The sequence below is a fragment of the Nannospalax galili genome, unplaced genomic scaffold (assembly GCF_000622305.1).
Source record: "Nannospalax galili isolate Female #2095 unplaced genomic scaffold, S.galili_v1.0 scaffold1819, whole genome shotgun sequence".
Taxonomy (NCBI): domain Eukaryota; kingdom Metazoa; phylum Chordata; class Mammalia; order Rodentia; family Spalacidae; genus Nannospalax; species Nannospalax galili.
The window spans coordinates 260253-268196 of record NW_008342924.1 but is presented as its reverse complement, the minus strand read 5'-3'; the positions used below and the strand labels follow the sequence as shown (position 1 = coordinate 268196).

At 36.4% G+C, this 7944-nt stretch overlaps 1 protein-coding gene across 4 annotated transcripts in view; it reads left to right on the top strand.

Moving 5' to 3' along the window:
- The window catches only part of Agtpbp1 (ATP/GTP binding protein 1), a 260016-nt gene that overhangs the window by 98071 nt on the left and 154001 nt on the right, over window positions 1-7944 (top strand). For all 4 annotated transcript variants that reach the window (XM_017799596.1, XM_017799595.1, XM_029566327.1 and 1 more), the window contains one exon: window positions 4378-4475. In XM_017799596.1, the coding sequence (XP_017655085.1) occupies window positions 4378-4475 (98 nt within the window). The remainder of the gene's footprint in view (window positions 1-4377; window positions 4476-7944) is intronic.

Genomic DNA, 7944 nt, shown 5'->3' with positions numbered 1-7944 from the left:
AGTGGGGATAGTGGGCAGCCTTGTCTGGTTCCTGATTTCAATGGGAATGCTTCCTGTTTTTCTCCATTTCGAATGATGTTGACTGTGGGTTTGTTATATATGGCTTTAATTATGTTGAAGTATGTTCCCTCCAGTCCAATTCCCTCTTGGACTTTGAACATAAATGCATGTTAAATTTTGTCAAAGGCCTTCTCTGTATCTATTGAGATCACCATGTGGTTCTTGTCTTTGAGTACATTTATATGAGTTATGACGTTTATTGACTTTTGTGTATTGAACCATCCCTGCATCTCTGGGATAAAGCCGACTTGATCATGGTGGATGATCTTTTTGATGTGTGTCTGTATGCGGTTTACAAGTATCTTGTTGAGCATTTTTGCATCTGTGTTCATTAATGATATGGGTCTGTAGTTTTCTTTTTTGGTTGTATCTTTACCTGTCTTTGGTATTAGAGTGATGCTGGCTTCATAGGAATTTGGAAGTTCCCCCTCCATTTCTATGTTTTTGAATAATTAAGTAGTATTGTATGCAGATCTTCTTTAAATGTTTGATAGAATTCTGCTGTAAATTCATCTGGTCCTGGGCTTTTTTTTAGTTGTGAGGTTTTGTATTACTGTTTCAATTTCTTTTTGTGTTAGTGGTTTGTTTAAGCTGTTAATCTCTTTTTGGTTTAGTTTTGTTGGTTCCCATGCCTTTAGATATCCATCCATTTCTTTTAGGTTTTCGAATTTAGTAGCATATAGGTTTTTAAAGTATTTCCTTATAGTGTTCTGTATCTTTCTGGTGTCTATTGTGATGTATCCCCTTTCATCTCTCATTTTGTTGATTTGGAGGTACTCTTTCTTTTGGTTAAGTGGGATAGCTGTTTTTCTATCTTGTTTATCTTTTCAATGAACCACGTCTTGGAATTGTTCTTTGTATTGTTTTCTTTGTTTCATTTAATTAATTTCTGCCCTGATTTTTGTTATTTCTTCTTGTCTGCTGGGCTTGGGTTTCGTTTGTTGTTGCTTTTCAGGTGTCTTGAGTTTCAGTGTTAAGTCATTTATTTGTGTTCTTTCTGATTTTTTGATGTAGGCACTTAGAGCTATAAACTTCTCTCTGAGGACAGCTTTCAGCGTGTCCCAGAGGTTTTGTTGTGTTGTATTGTCTTTTTCATTTTGTATTTCATTTTTCATTTCTTTCTTAATTTCTCTTTTGACCCATTCATCATTTAGGAGTGTGTTGTTTAATCTCCTTCTGTTTATTTGGTGATTAGGGCTTCTTCCACTGTTGATTGTATGTTTTTTGCATTGTCGTCTGATAGAATGCATGGAATTTTTTCAATCATTTTGTATTTGTTGAGGTTTGTTTTGTGCCCCAGTATATGGTAGATTTTGGAGATGGTTATTTCTCTTTTGACCCATTCATCATTTAGGAGTGTGTTGTTTAATCTCCTTCTGTTTATTTGGTGATTAGGGCTTCTTCCACTGTTGATTGTATGTTTTTTGCATTGTCGTCTGATAGAATGCATGGAATTTTTTCAATCATTTTGTATTTGTTGAGGTTTGTTTTGTGCCCCAGTATATGGTAGATTTTGGAGATGGTTCCATGGGGTGCTGAGTATAAAATTTGTCCTTTGGCGCTTAGGTGGAAAACTTGGTAGATGTCTTTGAAGTCCATTTGATATATGGCATTGTTTAATTCAGATGTCTCTCTGTTACCTGTCAACCCTGTTGACCTATCTAATAGAGCAGTGGGGTATTGAAATCCCCTACTATTAACGGATTGTTATTAATCTGGGTCTTAAATTCCTGTAGTACTGTTTTTGTGAGGTTGGGTACACCAGAGTTTGGTGAATATATGTTCATGATTATAATATCTTCTTGATTTATTGTTCTTCTGATCAGAATAAAGTAGCCCTTTTTATCTCTGGTGATTAGTTTTATTTCAAAGTCTGTTTTGTTTGATATTAGAATTGCTACGCCTGCTTTTTTATTAGTACCATTCGCTTGGTATGTTTTTTTCCATCCTTTCACCTTAAGATAGTGCCTGTCCTTTAAAGTGAGATGAGTTTATTGCAGACAACAAAAAGATGGATTTTGTTTCTTAATCCATTCATCTAGTCTGTGTCCTTTGACTGAAAAGTTCAGTCCATTAATATTTAAAGTTATTAATGAAAGATGAGCATTGAATCCTGTCATTTTTTTTTGTTTTTATTCTTGCTATAGCTGTACTTTTACACTGTTATACCCTCGTTGGAGTTTCTTTCCATAACCCCTTGGGTGTAGTCGTTCCTTTCTTTAGCTCTTTGTATTGCTTCCAGAACTCTCTGAAGGCTAGTTTTGTGGACATGAATTCCTTCAGCTTATTTATGTCATGGAAGATTTTTCTTTCCCCTTCGACTATAATAGACGTTTTGGCTGGGTATAATAATCTAGGTTGGCATCTTTGGTCATTTAAAACTGGGCATACCTTGGTCCAGGCTCTTCTGGCTTTCATATTTTACACTGAAAAGTCAGTTGTAATCCTGATGGGTTTTCCTTTATATGTGGCTTGTTGTTTCTCTTTTTCAGCTTTCAGTATTGTCTCTTTATTTTGTACACTTAGTGTTTTTACTATGATGTGCTATGGAGAGTTTCTTTTCTGGTCCTGTCTGTTTGGTGTTCTATATGCTTCTTGTATTTATATGGGCATGTCTTTCTTTAATTTTGGGAAATTTTCTTCCACGATTCTTGAAGATCTGGTCCATGCCATTATCTTGGTATTCTTCTCCTTCCTCTATGCCTATGATTTGTAAATTTGGCCTTTTTATGGTGTCACACAATTCCTGCATATTCCAGTCTTGTGCTATCTTAAATTTTTCATAGTTTTTGTTTGAGTGGTCTAGTTTGTCCACTTTATCTTCCATTCTTGATACTCTGTTTTCCATTTCACTCATCCTATTGGTGAGGCTTTCTGTCATTTCTAATTGGCTTACTGAGCATTTGACTTCCTTCTTCATTTCAGTCTGAGTATCCTTCAGTATTTCTGAATTCATTCAGAAGTTTATCCCTATCTTCCTTCAGTTCTTTGATTTCTTTTTTTTGTGTGTTCTTTAAATTCACTGAATTCTTTTTTCATGTTTATAATTGTTCTTTTGAGTTCCATGTCCTGCATTATCTTTTGGGGGCTCTCATTGTACTCCTTTAGAGGACTATTGGTATTTGGTGGGGATTTGTTTTTTTGTTTTTTCATGTTATTATTTTTTCTCTGTGATTTTGACATGTGACTTTCTTTTGTAGTTTCTGATTCTTGTGTGAGACTCAAGTCTTCGTCTGCTTCTTTTTGTAAACTTTATGTGTCTTTGTGGTTTACTTTTTGGGCATGAAAATCTGTTTCTTCTAAGCTTCCGGTTCTCTCTTTTGATTTTATATTGGAGTGGCCAGATTGTTTTTGTCTTCAGGAGTTCCCATCTAGGCTCAAGACAGATGAGGATCAGATGCTGAGGTCTGGATCCCTCCACGAAAGATTTTGGCCTCAGGAATTTGGGGGTTTGACTGGCCTGGGAGCCTGGCCCAGGAAAGATGCTGTTCTAGGGCAGCAGTTGGCCATGCCTCCCACAGATTTAAAGGAAGGTGGGTGTGGGAATTGGCCCCAGGGCTTCCTGGCGACTGTACTGAGGAGTGGATTGTTCTGGATGTAAAGGATCAGGAAGAGGAAAGGTCATCACAGGCATCCAGGAAAGAGGCTGTAGGGTCCTGCAGGCCCAGGGAAGTAGAGGGAGGTGAGGGCAGGTCCAAGCTCAGAAGCAGTGCTCCTGGGACCCCAGAAGGAACTGAGTTCATTTGGATGCAAAGGATCTGCAAATAGTGGTGGTTCTCCAAGTGTCCTGTGCGCCAAGACAAAGAATGGGACAGAACCCAGGCTAGGAGAGATAGGTGGGGGGAGATGGGAGGGTGATTGAGGCTGGGAGAGTCAAGGTGCTGAGGGCCTGATTGACTTACCTGGGAGAGAGGCCTGTGGGTTGGAGAGCGGCCTGTGGGTCGTGCAGGCCCAGGGAAGCAGAGGGAGGTGAGCGCTTTTCAAATTTTAAAGTACTTTCACATATTTAATAGATTTTGAGAGACTGTTGCATCCTTATAGTTTTTTTAGTAAGAAATTAAAAACGTCCCAAAACAAAAGCCAAACTCCACCATGTATGAAAATCTTAAAAAATATATTAAATCAATGCAAAGGAAATTATTGTTGGATAAATAAGCCTGATACAATAAAAATTATCATTTACTATTTTAGTGATTTTAATGGTTTTTGTGTTTGTGCATGTGTGCAGACATACAGAGACAGACACACAGAACACACACAGTACCTTTGGATGTTCGTGTTACCTTTGACCTACTTATAGCATTTTTTGTATCACAGTGGATGACGTAGTAGATGAAAGCGATGACAACGATGATATTGATTTAGAAGCCGAAAATGAAGCCGAGAATGAAGATGACCTAGATCAAAATTTTAAGGTTGGTGCATTTTTATCATTAGTAAACTATAAATAGTATAGTTCAGTTAAAAAAAATATTTGACTAATACGTATAGTGGCAGATAAAATTTTTTCATCCACATCTTTTTCTTTTAGGAGAATCTTGTTGGTCTGAAAACAGCCCTAACATTCCTTTTTCACTGTTTCTGACCAGAAAGATCATAAAATTTGACTTAGATTTGAAATCTAAGAAGAGTATTTTGTGATTTCTTCGCAGTTGATTCCAAAATGCATTACCCTCTGTCAGCAATGTTTTGGGGCTTTAAAAATATTAGGAATATAGTAGACAGCTGACATGTTGAGTGTTTTTGTAATGATTTTTAGGTCTTTAACTGGAAAAGGAAAAGGAGAAAAGTGCTGACTTGGGGAGATGCAAGGTTGTTATTGTATCACACAAGCTGTTAGGAAAGATTCAGATGAGTTTTTAGAATTTTGTGGCAGACCCTGAAAGCTTAGAAACTCTGTATTGCTTTATTTGGGGTAGAAGGTGCATTATGCCATCTTCCGAGCAATCAGCTCTTTGATTTGGTCAGCTGTTTGGATTATTATTGCCTAGTTCTGAGGGGAGAGGGAATTAATTCGTTGGTGTTTTTTTTTTTTTTTTTACATTTGGAATACTGTCTTAAAATTGATGCACACTGTGTGTTTGACTTTCTAGAGACAAGAATACTGGAAGATTTGTATCTTACCAATTTTATGAATACGACATGTGTTCATAAAGGCATGCTTTGACAAAATTGTCAAAATAGTAAAATGAATGTTTGCGTCCTGGCCTCAAATTGGATAATTGTGTAGGCTATGGATGGTCAAGATGAGAAATCTGGGGTAACTGAGTATTTGGTTTTGAATCTACCAAAAGCACTGGTAGATTTCTAAATTAAGTTTTCTTGGATAAGAGGAGCTATCTTAAAATTTGTTTGGGTTATTTGCATTGTATTTGATGGGAGTGAAATCTTTGAGATTAGCACTAAAATTTCAGAATAATCTTTACCTTTAAAATATATTTATGGGGACTATAGAGATGGCTCAGCAGTTAAGAACACTGGCTGCTTTTCCAGTGTACCTGAGTTTCGTTGCCAGCACCCACATGGTGGCTAACAACTGGCAGTAACTCCAGTACCAGGGAATATGATGCCCTCTTCTGGTGTCTATGGGCATTGCATGATACTGGTGCACTTACATACATGTGGACAATACACTTATACACATAAAAAAATTTAAAAATTAAATATATTTTGATAGAAACTCACAAAGTATGTTTGGTATAGTTCATTCTTCATATCACAGTTATTAAAATATTTGTAATTATTAGGAATATAAATATTGATAGGTGAATACTACTCAATGAAATGTGAACAGTGACAGATTGACAGCTGGAAAACTTGGTGTGCATGCTTGCATATGTTAAATGATCATTTGAAAGTCATGTATGTCACACACAATGGTCTTTTACTCATAAACATCAATGTAGTCGCAATGCAGTTAACTTTATAAGGGTGCCATGATGACACTATATTTTAATTCTTCACTAGCTTCTGTAATGCCCTTTTTGAGATTACTTTTTCAGCTCTAGTACCAGCTCTAGCATCAGATGCTGTATTTGTTGTATCTCTAATTATTCTTCATAATTGAACATTTTCACAGATTTCTTTGTTCATGACTTTGGCATTTTTGAAAAATAAAGTTACTGGCTTCCATTTTCAGAGTTAACAGTGATTTACTCACATTTTCTCTACTTTAACAAAGCAGTTATTATAATGAGGAATAAACAGCATTTATTGAACACTTAGCCCTGTGCCAGTCCAAGCTGTTTACATACATCAGATCCTCATGGTTCTGGAGTTGCTGTCCAGGGAGGTGGTCCATTTAGCTTGCAATAAAGCAAAATTAAGAGAGCAGCATCAGGGAGTGCCTCTCTCATTCCACTTCTGCCTGCTCCACTCAAATACTACTTTTCATCAAGCAGTATAAAACTGTTGGTTAAACTACTGATCTGTAGTAACTTCTTTTTACCTTACTGCTGTCTCTTACTTGCAGTGGTGTTATACTGGCTTAATATTTATTCTTTTTACAATTGGATTCTCATCATGTTAAAGCTTTATACCACTGTAGTGGTGTAATATTAGTGTTCTGTTGTGATTGCAGTCTTAGAGCTGCTTTTTCCTCACCATAATGAATCAGCCTTCTTTGCCCCAGATTTTTCTATCTGGACTGCTTATACAACCTAGAGGTTCTAGAATACTCACCAGGTAGCCATAAAAGCCAGTGCATTCTCCCCCCTTGCCCCCCTCCCTTAATACTAGAAGAACTTTAAGGAGAGGCAACAAACTCTTTCTGATTAAGGCCAGGTGCTCTGCTCTTCTAGTATTGAGCCCTATGTTTAGAGAGAAAAATACCTTCGTAAAGTATTTCTTTACTTTGGATTATTAGATATTAAGAAAATTACTGCATTATTTTTCATAATTGTTAACATATATACTAATGTAGTGATAATTACAAGATAGTGATACAGTGATTAATGTATTTAAATAAAATCAGTCTCTATTCATGGCAATAAGAAAAATCTTGTTCATTGATTTTACAAATAAAAGCAAACATCTGAATACAAAATAAGAAATACAGTATAGTTTTTCTTTAAAATTGCTAATGCATATAATTATAGTCAGATACATGTGTGTAAGGATTTAAGCATAGTAAAATAAATGTACTTTTGGATTGAAGAATGAGTAGTTTATTCTGGTAGTTTGAAAATTAGAAATGAGTGCCAGTTGACAGTTAGTAAATAGGTGCTGGAGAGATGGCTCAGCAATTAAGAGCACTGGCCACTCTTGCAGAGGACCTGGGTTCAAATCCCAGCACCCACATGGTGGCAAACAACAATCTGTAACTCCAGTTCCAAGTGACCCGACACCCTCTTCTGACTTCTGTGGGCATTGTATGACATGAGTGCACTTATATACATGTAAATATAACTCACATATATAAAAAAGTAAATAAAAGAAAATTAGTAAATGGTTTTATTTTGCCTCCTTAGACCTCTGTGAAGGTAGTGAGTTGGTGTGAGGTGTTTAGAAAATATCTTGAGTCCTTAGTAAACTAATATTTGCCCTCCAGTTATGAGATACATCAGCTCTTCTTTAAAGCACTTATGGGCAAAATTGTTATGGATACATATCTTGCTTCTCTAAGGACATTCTCTCAATTTTCTATTTTCTTTCCTAAAGGAACATTTTGGGTTCTACTACTTACTCTCCCACCTGTGAAAACAGTGCTAATGGGAGCAGGGAGCTTTGCTAAGGAAACTTTGTTTACCATGGGACATATGAGTGTGTGGTAACTTAACTGTATTGAAGGATCATACTGGCTAACAGTTTTTGTTCTGGAACCTCTCTAACTCTTCTACATCCCAGGTCATGTTTTTGCAAGCTCCTTAATCTCAGTCTCTCAGT